The sequence below is a fragment of the Rattus norvegicus genome, chromosome 8 (assembly GCF_036323735.1).
Source record: "Rattus norvegicus strain BN/NHsdMcwi chromosome 8, GRCr8, whole genome shotgun sequence".
NCBI lineage: Eukaryota > Metazoa > Chordata > Mammalia > Rodentia > Muridae > Rattus > Rattus norvegicus.
In genome coordinates this window covers 46733686-46747317 of record NC_086026.1, presented here as the reverse complement: position 1 = coordinate 46747317, position 13632 = coordinate 46733686, and the positions used below count along the sequence as shown (strand labels likewise).

Genomic DNA, 13632 nt, shown 5'->3' with positions numbered 1-13632 from the left:
CATTGCTAGCTCCTACATTTCACTTTCCTTTGGCAATTGGAATCCAAACTGTTCCGAACAACATAATGATTTCAACTCTTTCTCCTAGGGATTTTGTGGCAACTGTCGAAGGCTAAGCTAACGACAAGGCTTCATGAGTGTTCCCATAACACACACCCATGTCGCAACCTAACCTACAGGCTATTTCTTGATGTGATTTCAAGCACGTGTACATAAGGAGACAGGAGAACCTTCTGACTGCTTATTCAAACTGGTATTATTTCTCAGGAATTTTTAATGGCTGATGTTGATGAGTAATGATAATTTGACTTAAGATGAGATATTTTGGGGCAGGATTTAGAGGGAAAAATTCATTAAAATGCATAGGAATTACTCAGGTTTTTATAATCAAGCCTTGACGAAAATTTGGTCTTGCAAGCAGGAGCTGCTCAGTGGCTATGCCCTGGGAAGGTCTCCAGGAAAGGGCACCTCAGCTTATGCACTGTACAGGGAGATTATTAGCAGGGAGGCAATGTCTGTTCACCATGACATCAGCGGTCCCTTCTTGGACATTCTATTGGGTCCTAGAGAGTTCTTGGCATCCTCTGTGATGTCACCAGCGTTGTAGTAACCACCAGTGCCCTACTTTTACTCAGTCCCTGCCTGGCACATACACAGGAAGACATGTTTTCCCGGCTTCGCAAGAATTTTGGGAGAGTGAATGCCGATTTTGGACAGACTGGAGTGAGGGAATCTCGCCTTTCATCAAAAATAAATGATGGACAACGAAAGCTGGCCTGGGGAATGCTGAGTAAGTTCTGTGAATTGTATGCTGAGCTTTCTGTCAGAGGGAGAATAGGCTTAGGCTGACCTGTCTAGCAATAGGCCAGAACAACTGGAGTATCTGCAAAGGAATTGAATTTCCATGAAGATCACAATTCCTAAAAGTCAAGGATTTCAGAACATTAGTTTGCCCATCCCCAAATGGGGGATATGGTAAGGCCAATGCCATTATTCTGTGAACTTCTGGCCTTCACTTTTAACGTGCATATGATACGTTACATTGATATAATAACACGATCAGGAGACACTGAGTGTCCAACTTTATTGAACTTAGACAGGGCATCAATCTACTTCACTCTCATTGCTTCTTTAAATAAAGTAGATCTCTGTCTTTAGTATCAGGGAGAGAATTATGCTTCTGGCCTTATGTTCTTAGAACTCCTCTGACTTTTTCAAATTGGCAGAGATGGGACATCCTTAGCATTATAAATTAGAATTTGTGTGTTACAAACATTTTTTTACAGTACTAAAAGTATTTGTAGCAGGTAGACCAAGATTCAGCCTGTAACCAATTGGCACTTCTGTGGCATTTGGTGTTTCAGTTAGGGGAATTGATAAGTCCGTTGACCATGACATCCCCCACAATGCTTTTAAATTCCAAATGGTGTGGCCTAGAGTATCAGTGCAGGACATCTGAGTATCTCCAATCACTCAAATCTTTTGGAGGTTGAATTTATCATCTGACTTCTGAAAGTACAGCGGTGAGGGTCCTGAAAGAAAGTTGTACCCTGTTAAGTTGATAACAATCCCGTAGAAGCCATCTCTGTGGTACATGGAGCATGGGTCAGCAGGCATAGGGAACACCCGGCATCTGACATCTCTTGGTCTCTATAGAGTGCTGGGAGAGTTGACTTCCACTGAGGAGGTCTCTTAGGCAACAACAAACTCTTTGTGGTGACACTGTGTTCTACACATGTTCTCCTCCTGTTTGGGGCTTGCCATGGTCTATGCACACTCATCAGTTTCCCCAAAAATGTTCACTTGTGTTCTTCTACCTACAGATGATGGGAGACTGACAGCATCCCCTGGCCCTGTGGTAATCAACAAGGAGGCCAACACGGAGAACACAGAAGAGCAGAGACTGATTAGACAGCTGCAGTCAGCTACTGAGGAGAGAAATGAGCTAAGAGATCTCCTGACTTACGTGACAGAGAGATACAGGAACAACAGGTATGCATTGCTCCAAACTGCCTTGTGTCACTCATGGACCTGCAATGTCACCTCCATCGTATTCTATTAAGGTGTTGGGTCTAGAAAGCTGTGCCTCCCAAAATACTCGTCCTAAACCTCATTTCTGATACAGAGGAGATTCAGAACCTGACCCTTGGTCAGGAGTGAGATGGGAAATGGTCTCATCTGCTGCCTCCAGCTGAAAATCTGAACTTGTGGCCTTAGTGAGGATTCAGGGATAACGTTACTGGAGCATGAGTTCCCAGTGTGCATTTGGAAAGCCCTTGACAGGTGGTAGCTTTGCAAGGTTCTAGGTGCTGTGAGTTTGGGTGTGTGCTAGGAAGGTGACTGAGTGCTGGACTCTTGTTGCAGTAGCCTGAGGTGACAGATCCCAAATTGTTCATCTCAATGTTTGACTAGATGGCCAGAGACACAGGGCTTTTCCTTCTTTTTTGTTTACCTCTGAGCCAATAATGTGGCATGCATTTTTTCTGATTCTGATTGTGTTCTCCGTTTGCATATTTCGCTCCCTTTTTCATTCTCTTACTGTTTACTTTTCTTTTCCTGTGTGTGTGTCCCAGTTTCTGTGTCTCTGTGTGTACACACCTACATGCATATGCACAATTTTTATATGTTTATATTTCCCCCCACACTTGGAATCTAGGGGTCTATGTTTTTTCCTGAGTATATTCATGTGTAACAATTTCATGGTGATGTGAGTGCTTTGTTTTGGGAGCCCCTCTTCAACTGCACACTTCTTTGCCAATGTGGTCACATTTGTCTGTATATTTGTGCCATTTGGGCAGATTATACTTTTGTGGCGATTTGTGTTCTCAACTCCATAATTGTGTGAATTGTGTGTCTCTACAATATTAATTATTCAGGATGTAGAATTCCTGTTGTCAAAACAGGAAAAATGAAATCACAGTTTTCTAGGTCTTGGATGTGGGAGAGCTGTGGCCTAGGCCCTTGTTAGCATAAGTAGCTTGACTGCAGATCCAGCCCTTCTGAGTGAAGAAAGGGAACCTGGGAACCCTTTATCTCGATGCCGAGCTTATGGGGTCCTGGGCCCAGAATAACAAGTTTCTGAAGCTGAAGAAGCTTCCAATATGTAGAACTCAGAAATTGTCCTCCCAGGGCTGGGGTACTAGAAGACCCAGCCTGAGTTCATATATTCCTAAACGCAGATGTTCATTGGGTTTTACTCTCCTAGGGCCAGCCGCTACATCAGGTCAAATCCATTTTATGAAAAATTGAAGATAAAGGAGAGGGAGGTCATGTCATTACTGCACAACTTAGAGATGAGGAACATCGAGCATTGTGAGAAATTTCAGGAGCTCCAGAAGGAAATTAACTTCTATCGGTGAGCACTGGTCAGAGAGGCCATTAACTCTGCTTTGCCCACAGGTGCCATCCTTTGTTCTGATTGGAGGTCTAGCAGCTCTGGCTCCATGTCTTGTGCTCTTTAAACATCACTGTGTCCTGGGCCTTTTGGACTCAGTTTTTAGGTCCACAGGAGACTGTTACTCATACCCAGAGTGTCTAGGCATCTTCAGAAGGCTCTAGGTAGACCAGTACTTATTCAGCTCACCAAATGGCTAATAGGCTGAACTGGGCCTCTGCGGTCACACCAGGTTTAACAAAACTCAGTGTGTGGACCACATGGATAACATGACCTTCCCTTAATTCTACTGACCTCCTTTGAGGGTATTTGCCCACTATTTATTAATGTTGCCCCCATGCCTTTTGCTTCCATGGATAGATGTATATCCCCTGTTGTTGTGGAGAGAAATGAACGCTTTTTGGTACTTGGGTCACAGAAACAATTTAGTCTTCCCTGAATTGGCTGTTTGATGTTTGTGCAGCAGCCTTGTGTGTATCAAGATGTATTCTATGAAGTTTTCACTGGTATCTGGGTCCAGAGCGTGTTTGTGAGACTTGGGAGTAGGAATGGGAGGAAGAGGGTGCAGGATCTAACTATGCAGTGTGTGTTTCCAGGAACCTGCCCAGCCGGATCCATATGGACAAGATATGTATGCAGAAGAAGTTGTTCCCATTCAGAAAGGAGAGCAAAGCAGAACAGCTTGATTCTGCACCGCTGCTACAGAAATTTTTGTTTGATTTGAACAAGAAAGATAAAGACGAACAGGAGAAAACCAGCAACCTCCAGACCAAGCAACATCTGGTAGGGACAAGCAGCTGTGTCAGCCTAAAATTATCTGATTCCATTTGCCAATTTGATACATGTTTGCTTTCCCTACCACCTTAATAATGTACACTCCAACAATACAACCACCTCATGCTATGGAATGTTCATTCCTCTGTCTGTGCACGAGTATTCTGGGAAGACAACCACTTTTCAGGAACTGACTTATTAACAACTATGCTTTGGTGCTCTTTTTGAAGCTGCAGTCTGGAAATGGTGACAGATGAATAACCTATCATATTACTGCATGTCCCTGTGATAGAATGGATGCTATGTACCACTTTGAACAAGTTTTGTTCCTGTGATAAATGATATTCTGTGGTCATGTGACCTCCAAGTTGGGAAGCACCTTTCAGGGATAAGAACCGAGTGCATATGGCAAATTATTCTTTGTCATTGGCTTTCATCTTGGTGACAGGTTGACTTCTCCTTTCATCCTGCAACCCAATGAGGTCTCTTCCCATTGCCCTGTTCTTGGTTTGCACTGGTTAAAGTCTGAGGCCCAGATGGGCAGCCCACATTACTGTCAGGGTTGTTGTAGACTTTGCCCTGCCCACAGACACACCAGCAATGTTATCAGTTAACACATCAATGGTGACCTAAAATAGAGCTGAGTGGGTAGAAGGCAGCAAGCTGATAGCTAGCATGCAAGTCCCCAACACATCAGTTTCTGAATAACTGCCTTCCTCTCCCTGGTCTCAGGAATTGCAAAAGAGCTGGAATGGGACACACAGCAGGAAGAGAGCTTCCTGAAGAATAGGTTGCTTTCTCAGGATTCCCCTGCGGACCGCCATCCTGAATAATACCAACATTTTTTTGGATGAATACTCTCCCTCATAGTTTAATTTATTTTTTGCTAAGAAACACTAAATTTATCTTTCACTAAGCCAGTCTGACTGATTGATATCTTATTCTCTTTCTGTTTAGGATAACACCACTTCAGAGACCACTTGGGAACTGCATTGCCATTTTGCCTGCTAGAGGAGAAACAGCAATATAACTGTGCTTCTAAATGTTCACTAAGAATATGCTGTTTAGAAATATTTTTGTTATGATCTTAAATGAAGTTTTTGTTTTGTTATTTCATAGTTATATGTTCTTGTTAATATTTTTCACATCTGAAAATACTTTTATATATTTATATTAATATTCATTTTAATCATTTTTGTTTTAAATTGTATTCCTTATGAATAAAACTTGATTTGTAACTCTTGACTCTTTAGACCATCTTGCTTATTCAAGTGTTCTGTTCCCTCTTGTGCTCTTAGAACTGACAGCTAATGGTGGATTCTGCATGGTCGAGAGTTCCTGGGCTAAATAGTAAATTCAAAGCCACCAATGCTTACCTACAGTGATAGTGTGTTTTGTGTGGATAATGTGTTCTTTTCTTGGATGCACATTTTATGATGTGATCACTGCCATACTTTATCCATGCAGTCATGTTTTCTGCTAATCTTTTTTTTTTGATAAATTTTTTTTAATTTATTTAATAATTAATAATAATTCTTTGGTTTCCGGGCAAACATCCCCCTCCCCCCTCCCCTTCCTTATGGGTGTTCCCCTCCCAACCCTTCCCCCATTGCCGTCCTCCCCCCAACAATCTAGTTCCCTGGGGGTTCACTCTTAGCAGGACCCAGGGCTTCCCCTTCCACTGGTGCTCTTACTAGGATATTCATTGCTACCTATGAGGTCAGAGTCCAGGGTCAGTCCATGTATAGTCTTTAGGTAGTGGCTTAGTCCCTGGAAGCTCTGGTTGCTTGGCATTGTTGTACATATGGGGTCTCGAGCCCCTTCGAGCTCTTCCAGTTCTTTCTCTGATTCCTTCAATGGGGGTCCTATTCTCAGTTCAGTGGTTTGCTGCTGGCATTCGCCTCTGTATTTGCCCCATTCTGGCTGTGTCTCTCAGGAGCGATCTACTTCTGGCTCCTGTCGGTCTGCACTTCTTTGCTTCATCCATCTTGTCTAATTGGGCGGCTGTATATGTATGGGCCACATGTGGGGCAGGCTCTGAATGGGTGTTCCTTCAGTCTCTGTTTTAATCTTTGCCTCTCTCTTCCCTGCCAAGGGTATTCTTGTTCCCCTTTTAGAGAAGGAGTGAAGCATTCACATTTTGATCATCCATCTTGAGTTTCATTTGTTCTAGGCATCTAGGGTAATTCAAGCATTTGGGCTAAAAGCCACTTATCAGTGAGGGCATACCATGTATGTCTTTCTGTGATTGGGTTAGATCACTCAGGATGATATTTTCCAGTTCCAAACATTTGCCTACGAATTTCATAAAGCCGTTGTTTTTGATAGCTGAGTAATATCCCATTGTGTAGATGTACCACATTTTCTGTATCCATTCCTCTGTTGAAGGGTATCTGGGTTCTTTCCAGCTTCTGGCTATTATAAATAAGGCTGCTATGAACATAGTGGAGCACGTGTATTAGAATGGCTACTCCAGCTTGCTTCTTCTGACCATTTGCTTGGAAAGTTGTTTTCCAGCCTTTCACTCTGAGGTAGTGTCTGTCTTTGTCTCTGAGGTGTGTTTCCTGTAGGCAGCAGAATGCAGGGTCCTCGTTGCGTATCCAGTTTGTTAATCTATGTCTTTTTATTGGGGAGTTGAGGCCATTGGTGTTGAGAGATATCAAGAAATAGTGATTATTGCTTCCTGTTATATTCATATTTGGATGTGAGGTTACGTTTGTGTGCTTTTCTTCTCTTTGTTTTGTTGCCAAGACGATTAGTTTCTTGCTTCTTCTAGGGTATAGCTTGCCTCCTTATGTTGGGCTCTACCCTTTATTATCCTTTGTAGTGCTGGATTTGTAGAAAGATATTGTGTAAATTTGGTTTTGTCATGGAATATCTTGGTTTCTCCATCTATGTTAATTGAGAGTTTTGCAGGATACAGTAACCTGGGCTGGCACTTTTGTTATCTTAGGGTCTGTATGACATCTGTCCAGGATCTTCTGCCTTCATAGTTTCTGGCAAAAAGTCTGGTGTGATTCTGATAGGTCTGCCATTATATGTTACTTGACCTTTTTCCCTTACTGCTTTTAATATTCTTTCTTTATTTTGTGCGTTTGGTGTTTTGACTATTATGTGACGGGAGGTGTTTCTTTTCTGGTCCAATCTATTTGGAGTTCTGTAGGCTTCTTGTATGCCTATGGGTATCTCTTTTTTTAGGTTAGGGACGTTTTCTTCTATGATTTTGTTGAAGATATTTACTGGTCCTTTGAGCTGGGAGTCTTCACTCTCTTCTATACCTATTATCCTTAGGTTTGATCTTCTCATTGAGTCCTGGATTTCCTGTATGTTTTGGACCAGTAGCTTTTTCTGCTTTACATTATCTTTGACAGTTGAGTCAATGATTTCTAGGGAATCTTCTGCTCCCGAGATTCTCTCTTCCATCTCTTGTATTCTGTTGGTGAAGCTTCTATCTACAGCTCCTTGTCTCTTCTTTTGATTTTCTATATCCAGGGTTGTTTCCATGTGTTCTTTCTTGATTGCTTCTATTTCCATTTTTAATTCCTTCAACTGTTTGATTGTGTTTTCCTGGAATTCTTTCAGGGATTTTTGTGTCTCCTCTCTATGGGTTTCTACTTGTTTATTTATGTTTTCCTGGAATTCTTTCAGGCATTTTCGCGATTCCTCTCTGTAGGCTTCTACTTGTTCTCTAAGGGAGTTCTTCACTTCTTTCTTGAAGTCCTCCAGAATCATGATCAAATATGATTTTGAAACTAGATCTTGCTTTTCTGGTGTGTTTGGATATTCCATGTTTTTTTTGGTGGGAGAATTGGGCTCCGATGATGCCATGTAGTCTTGGTTTCTGTTGCTTGGGTTCCTGCGCTTGCCTCTCGCCATCAGATTATCTCTAGTGTTGCTTTGTTCTGCTATTTCTGACAGTGGCTAGACTGTCCTATAAGCCTGTGCGTCAGGAGTGCTGTAGACCTGTTTTCCTGTTTTCTTTCAGCCAGTTATGGGGACAGAGTGTTCTGCTTTCGGGCGTGTAGTTTTTCCTCTCTACAGGTCTTCAGCTGTTCCTGTGGGCCTGTGTCTTGAGTTCACCAGGCAGGTTTCTTGCAGGGGAAATGTTGGTCCTACCTGAGGTTCCGAGGCTCAAGTGTGCTCGTGGGGTACTGCCTAAGTCCTCTCCGCGGCGGCAGCAACAGAGAAGATCTGGGCCGCTCTTTCCGGGATCCTCCGTGCACCAGGGTTCCAGATGGCGTTTGGTGTTTTCCTCTGGCGTCTGGATGTGCGCAGAGTGCAGTCTCTTCTGGTTTCCCAGGCATGTCTGCCTCTCTGTAGGTTTAGCTCTCCCTCCCACGGGATTTGGGTGCAGAGAACTGTTAATTCGGTCTGTTTCCTTCAGGTTCCGGCGGTGTCTCAGGCACAGGGGTCCTGCAGCTCCTGGGCCCTCCCCTACGGGAACTCAGAGGCCTTATACAGTTTCCTCCTGGGCCAGGGATGTGGGCAGGGGTGGGCAGTGTTGGTGGTCTCCTCCGCTCTGCAGCCTCAGGAGTGCCCACCTGACCAGGCGGTGAGGTCTCTCTCCCACAAGGTTTGGGAGCAGAGAGCTGCTGCGGGCCGGGCGTTTTCTGCTAATCTTAATAAAACAGTCTACAACACACGTTCATTATTGATCCTGTGTAGCACATTTTGACTAATATACATTCATATTTGTAGAGCTGTAGAAAAATTGACATTTCCAAAGGTATATGGAAGTAATCCTAATGGAGAACCATATGCTTCAGTCTTTCTTGCAATACACTCTCAATATGCCCCCACAGATAATGACCTCCAGAGTCATGTTGGGAAAAAGGTTTTGATAAATGCTGTTGTCCTAGACCATACATATGCTGTGTTTTTATTGTTGTGGATTAGGTGTAGAATGATCATGTATGTCAGTGGGTCTTTTTCTCTACTGTATGTCTGTGGCCTGTCCTGGGTGAATTTCCCTCATAGTCCAAAAAAAGGAATCACATTCCCTGTTGTAGATCATTGTTGGGAACCATGTGCTTCTTCTGAGAGAGCAGCAGAGGTTCTAACCTGTGAGTCATCACCACAGATCCTGCAGGTTCTAACCTGTGAGGCATCACCACAGATCCTGCAGGTGGCTTTTGTCTTTCCAGGGCATGTGCTCCCTTAGGTGGACATGGTACCTCAAATTAAACAGAGAGATCTCAGGAAATGTGTATTCTTACTGAGCTGTGCAGGCTCAATGTGTTAGGCACCCAGGCATCCATAGAGGGCTCAGGTGGCCCCACTGCTCATTGAGGATTCAGGATGTTCCTACAGCATCACTTAGTTTCCATATTAGAGCAGATCCTTCACCTAGTATCAATGATGACCATATCTACTATGCACATTTATAAAATACAGAATGGAAACTATCTTCCTGTAGGCCTGCTGCACATAATGAATTCTTTTGATAGATATTAAGAAATTTATCTTAATCTAAGCAGTTTAGGGAGGAACCTCAAGAGCAACCATAGTGAATGCAGCCTACAGCTGTGAGCACATGTTTCTTTTGGATAGCAAGCCTGTGCAAACCCAGAACCTAGGTGGGCCAGTTCAAGCTGCCCTTTTTCCGTGGCAAATCTGGGTTCCTGTTGTAAATGTATTTTTTTCCAGGTGACTGATTTCCAATTTATGGAATTGAACTGACTTACTCAGAGTCTGAGTTACTCAGAAAGTTAAAATTCAGAAGGAATGATCCAGAATGTCCACAAACATTTGCTGTGACACCAAGGCTTTTAAGAGCTCAGCATCTAGAGAAGCAATGTATTGTTTGTTTATTCTCAAGCATAGGTCCTCTAGTCATTCATTAGAAGCTGACCATGCCACAGAAAGGGTCGTCTGTATCAAAACAGAAGCTAGTGGTACCTAGATATCCACCACACTTTCACATTGCCACTGTATTTGAGGTTCTCAGTTAATATAAAAGGACCTGGAAGAGCTTGTGTCTTGCAATACATATTCCTAATTTATTAGCCTTCAAGACAAGGTGTGCTTTGTCTTGCTAATGCTACCACTGGCATACAATACCTTGCATAATTTCTACTGACATCTGTGACAGGAGACAATAGTTCAAGTTATCCCTTACTTGAATAAACTGTTCTTAGAGTAAATTGTAGTCTAAGTGGCCTTCCATTCTCTCTGACATTGTAAACATTTCCAGTCTTCAGAAAAGTCTGTCACTGTCCAGTACAAATCTTAAGATGTCCACACTGTCAGCTAGGTGTCTTCATCCAGCTTGCCCTGTAATTTTGTGTAACATTAATTGTGTTCCAGCCTAAGGAGTTAATTCAATGTTACAGTACTTGCCAAACATGCTGAAAACCCTGGTTTCCACCCTAGTCCTATGTGCTATGCAAAAAGAAAATAGGGAACCCCAATTGCATTTGAAGATTAGCCTCCAGCAAAAGAAGAGCCTTCATAGGACCTTTTAAGTAACTCTACGCCCCAGCTTCACCACAGCTTCCTCGATTGATTTAATAATTAGTGTATTTTCATTAATGCTCACCATATTTGTGGTGTGCAAAAAATATGCACCATGTCAGTAAAGTATTGGCGCGTGTGTGTGTGTGTGTGTGTCTGTGTGTGTGTGTGTGTGTGTGTGTGTATGTGGTTGTCTGTGATTGTTCATGTCTATGTTTGAGCCTGTTCTTCCATGAACTCACTATAAAATTTTATAAAATGAATTAGAAGTCTACAGTGAAAACTGTCGAGGTGCATGCAGACTTGGGTTACTACTCTCCCATGTTACCTTGCAGATAACACTGAAATTGTTTGCCTACATTAATACAGCCTAAATCCAGGGTATGCATGATTCTCAGTGAGATTTGGACATCGGCTCCACTACAGAGAGCGACAAAACTTCATTTATTACATGCTCTTGTTACCAAGGTGAGGGAATACTTCACCCCACAGAGAGTCTGGTAGGTTGTGATGGCAGCAAATGAACTCGCTTTTCCCTGTCCTGCCTGACTTTGTCAGCAGAGTGGGCATTCCTGCAGGAAAAACTTTCACATGCTTCTTTAAAAGCACCTGTTCCTCACATCTAGATAAACTTGAAAATAGGCTTCTCCAAGTCAGTCTGAGTGCTCCTACTCCCAGCTCAGAGCTGTAACACCATAGGATCCTCCAGCCACACTGAAGGGTAGGTCCCATGGAGGAGTAGAACAAAGTGTCTCTTCTGAGAAGTGACTTAAAACAGAAGGTTGAGAAGTGATACTCAACCCCCCAAGTGCTTCTTCCTGGAGAAAGCAACCAGATCTCATTGTTAAACAGTGTAGGCTCCCACATGACCCAAGTCTTTGCCTGGGGAAATTTTCTGGAGCTTAGTTGCCCAGTCAGAATGGGGTTGCATTCTTGATCCATGTTCACTCCTACAACAAAAGTTCCTCCCCTAGAAGCCCATGAGTTGACCCAGGTCCTTCTAGGACCAACAGACAAGAGAGAACAGAGTGAATCCAAGGGGAGAGAAGAGGCCAGAATTATTATAACCTGGAGAAATCCCCCAAATCGGCCACCTAACAACTATAGGGTTTGTGCATATTGTGGATTTCGGAATCTTAAGGACAGACTTTTCTGTAACACCTGCTAGGTGAAGCTGAAGTCTACTGTGGGTGGGATTATCCCGGCAGGGAGGGGATCTGAGTCTCCAGGCCTGGCCAGCTTCTTCATTCTCCTGGAAGTAATTGTTGGTCAGCTCTAAATCTGAAGTGGGAGTTGGTTTTTCTCAACTCAAACAGGTGATATTTCAATTCTCATCCACTATGTGAGAGACACACAGTTACCCACGGGGGATTTGAACTTACTTCTATAAAAGTGACTGTGGGCTGAAAGAGGGAAACCATTCCTGCCTTTAGCATTCTGCCTTTATCGGAGACTACAGAGACTAGGTTCGTGGAAAACATGTCCAAGCAGACAGACGTAACAGAGGAAATTGAGGTAAGAAAAGTAATGGGGACCGTGATTTCACATTGTGCCTTTAGCCAGAAATCTCTGATGTCGATAATGCAAGCAACCTTGAGCCTGCTAAAACTTGTCACTACTTCACGGTGTCTCTGCACTTAGGACTGCCTCAGGTCCTCCTTATATGAAGGCCTTTCTTTTAAAAATAAATTGTATAAAGCAATGTTTATCAACCTGTGAGGCACAACCTCTCACACAGATTGCATATCAGATACCTTGATAACAGATACCTTGCATATTATGACTTATAAGAACAGCAATATTTATTATGAAGTAGCAATGAAACAATTTTATGGTTGGGGTCACCACAGCATGAAGAGCTGTATTAAAGAGTTGCAGCACTAGGAGTGTTGAGACCCACTGCCATAGAAGCTGACACATGGGAGCAGACTCCTCAGATGAGGAGAGGCACATGGCAAGGGATACTGTGTCCCACCCTAGCACCCAGAGGCAGAATTTATCCCAGGAGTCTGTGTGCTCATCTTGTCTTCAGTTCTCCCAGGTTCAAGAAGAGCATTGATCATCTCAGGAGAGTCAGCTTGCACAGCCCACATCAGGCCCAATGCTTCCCTTCACAGAGAAGGATGTGGGTGTAAGTGACAGCCAGTGAGACTGAGGGACCTGATGATCATTTGCTCTGAACTGTGATTTCTTCACCTGTAAAAAGGAGGCGTTTCTGCTGAATTGGGTTGTTGTGGAGATGGACAGAGCATACACACTGATCAGGGCTTCCCTGGCATGGTTAATTGGAAATTTTCTCTGGTGATGCATTTAAAAGTAGAATCTCCAGCCACGTGGGGTTAGATGCTGGGCACCTTAAAGATGGTATAAACGTACTGTGACTGTAATGCTACCTCGAATTTACACCCTATGCTCTTGTTTAAAATTAAAAAGACGAATCAAGTATAAACTGCCAATGTGAAATAATCATGTTCAGAATTGAGCTAATTCCTTTGAAGTCATTTAGTTTTTCTTTTTCTGCATCTATACTGAAGACATCTAGAGTAGCACTATTGAGATCATAAAGCCTTCTATTAAAGTGCTACCCATCCATTCCTCTCTCCCTGAGGACCTCTCAGGTGACTAAAGGAAACCTGATTTCTTGTCAGATTGTTCCCAGCTGGTGTGATCTCTCTGTCCATGGACCTTGCCAAACGCTGCAGAGCCAATGTGCTGTTTCACAACACAAAATCCAGACATTAATTTTACCAATGAAGTTCCCGGACTCAGATGCTGATGTCAAGTAAAGCTCCCAAGTGTCCTTCCTAATTCACTGACGTCCAAGAAGAAGGGCATTCTTGGTCCCTCTGAACACTTTCCTAAATATCCTTCAACTCAAAGACTTTCCATTGCCTTAGCTACCTTCATTTGCTTTCAAGTCCTGCCTTGATCTGCTCTGGACCTAAGTGCACTTTTTACCTTTGCAAGAAAGGTGTGTGGTAGGTGAGCCATACAGTAATAAAGTCCATGTT

General features: G+C 43.1%; 1 protein-coding gene across 3 annotated transcripts; it reads left to right on the top strand.

Annotated features, from left to right (window-relative positions):
• Window positions 1-590: 590 nt before the first annotated feature.
• On the top strand, window positions 591-5413 carry LOC134478912 (disks large homolog 5-like). 3 transcript variants are annotated; one of them, XM_063266314.1, is made up of 5 exons: window positions 591-790; window positions 1824-1992; window positions 3206-3355; window positions 3991-4177; window positions 5126-5413. In XM_063266314.1, the coding sequence occupies exons 1-5, from the start codon at window positions 664-666 to the stop codon at window positions 5177-5179; spliced, it is 687 nt and encodes a 228-aa protein (XP_063122384.1). In that variant the 5' UTR covers window positions 591-663; the 3' UTR covers window positions 5180-5413. The 3 variants fall into 3 exon arrangements, with proteins under 3 accessions (XP_063122384.1, XP_063122383.1, XP_063122385.1); XM_063266313.1 differs by lacking the exon at window positions 5126-5413 and having other exon boundaries at window positions 3991-4938; XM_063266315.1 differs by lacking the exon at window positions 3206-3355 and having other exon boundaries at window positions 592-790.
• Window positions 5414-13632: the final 8219 nt, after the last annotated feature.

Excerpts from the sequence above, each read along its gene's own strand:
- LOC134478912 (XM_063266313.1), top strand. The coding sequence starts at position 664 with ATGTTTTCCCGGCTTCGCAAGAATTTTGGGAGAGTGAATGCCGATTTT. Across the intron at positions 1,993-3,205 it reads GAGAGATACAGGAACAACAG|GGCCAGCCGCTACATCAGGT; the intron begins GTATGCATTGCT and ends TTACTCTCCTAG. Across the intron at positions 3,356-3,990 it reads AAGGAAATTAACTTCTATCG|GAACCTGCCCAGCCGGATCC; the intron begins GTGAGCACTGGT and ends GTGTGTTTCCAG.